Source organism: Adiantum capillus-veneris, chromosome 28 (assembly GCF_014529385.1).
Source record: "Adiantum capillus-veneris isolate H3 chromosome 28, ASM1452938v2, whole genome shotgun sequence".
NCBI classification, from domain to species: domain Eukaryota; kingdom Viridiplantae; phylum Streptophyta; class Polypodiopsida; order Polypodiales; family Pteridaceae; genus Adiantum; species Adiantum capillus-veneris.
Genome location: NC_140958.1, coordinates 65462005 through 65463623, shown reverse-complemented (window position 1 = coordinate 65463623; position 1619 = coordinate 65462005). Strand labels below are relative to the sequence as shown.

General features: G+C 39.8%; 1 protein-coding gene across 2 annotated transcripts in view; it reads left to right on the top strand.

Annotated features, from left to right (window-relative positions):
- LOC147420580 (uncharacterized) overlaps positions 1-1112 on the top strand; it is a 3805-nt gene extending 2693 nt beyond the window's left edge. Inside the window, exon 2 of one of the 2 annotated variants that reach the window (XM_086504119.1) lies at positions 1-1112. This exon is cut by the window's left edge and continues 1454 nt beyond it. In XM_086504119.1, the coding sequence (XP_086360245.1) occupies positions 1-261 (261 nt within the window). In that variant the 3' untranslated portion in view covers positions 262-1112. The other variant, XM_086504118.1, reaches the window with a different exon arrangement.
- Positions 1113-1619: the final 507 nt, after the last annotated feature.

Below are 1619 nucleotides of genomic sequence, written 5' to 3'. Positions count from 1 at the left end.
GAGGGTAACTTTAGTGTGCTGATGATGTGTGTGGGGCATAGTCAAGAAAAACATCGGAAGCTAGGCATCAAGATCCCAAAGCTTATGGAGCTTAACAAAGTTGGCATATTTGTGTTACCTAAAACCCTAAGTGAAGTCATCTTTTCTCCCTCCGAAGGGCCAAAAGTGAGATACCTCCTTGGTGGTTATGGTGATGATCTAAGCATGTTTGTTCAAATGAGATATGGGGAACTAAAAAGTTGTCTATGCTGTGTACTCTAAATGGAAAACTCAATCGAAAAGAAAGCATTATCCGTCGGCTGAAGGGATACCAAATGTGGATCACATAGAAGAAAAGCTTGTCAAGAGGCCCTACGAAGCTTCTTGAAGTGTTCCCTCTAGAGGTATATTAGTCCAAGTGTCCCTATATAAAGATTAAATTCTACACTAGTAAGGCCGGCCGCCTTCGGCGGCCTCTCTCTCTCCCCCTCTCTCCCCTCTTTATCGCGTGCAAAGGGGCTTTTTTTAGTTTTGGACTTTAGCCTTCAGGTCGCAAATTGCGACAGGTGTAAAGGGCACCCCCTTCCGCCACGTTATGTTAGTAGATGTACAAAATCAAAAGTGCATTTTCACATTATTACATATGTAAAAACCTCGTACAATTACTGATGAATTTCATTAACTTCACACATGCAAGGAGTGCCATCTAGAGTGCATTGTCATCAGCAATCACATGATGATTAAGCAATCTCATTATCATCAAAATTTTCACTATTTGGAGTCATTCTACCTTTGCAAGCTTCAAGTCATGGAACTAATGCTGGTCCACCATCCTCTTAAATAACAACCATTGCATGCGCTTGTATCTTTTTATTTTGCATCTTTTGTTAGAGCCTTTGCCCCCTTCCACTCCCTGCACTCTTTTCATTTCCTATTTTAACACTCCTAACTAAAATAACCACTTTTTTGGCCTTGATCTTCCAAGGCAAACTAATTAGATGATCCAAGTCCATGCAAACTAATTAGATGATCCGGATCTATGCAAAAACCTAGTCTAAAAATTAGATGATGCCCGCATTTGACCTCAAAAATTAGAATGTAACAAAATCGTCGTTGCGATTTTTTTGTGATAACAGGAAAATTTACCCTACAAGTTGGGTCATGTGAGCACTATTTTGCACTTCTTGTGATTTCAAATGTGCATGGCAATGAAATGTGTAAGGCTATTGTCACGCGAGGCTTAACTATCAATTATCGATAACTATGTCGACTATGCCTAGACAAAGCATTAAATGAATAACTAAGCCTCTTGCATTGTCACTAGAGGCTTAGTTATTTGTTCACTAGGCTATTCACAGACAACAATATAGGGAGACAAAGATGTGCAATGAGAAAGAGATGAGGGTTGAGAGAGAGAGAGAGAGAGAGAGAGAGAGAGAGAGAGATTCTGAAAATTGATAAACTGGTAGTCTCATCAACAAACCAAAGGTAGAAATGGGCGGACATGGAAATTTGATATGCTCAACAAATCTGAGCTTTTCTCGTAAGGTGGCCCATGGAAGGAGGTTAAAGTGCATGATTAAAAATTGTCTCCAAACTAGACATGACCCTACTTTATTCTCTCTTTTCCATTCTCTCTC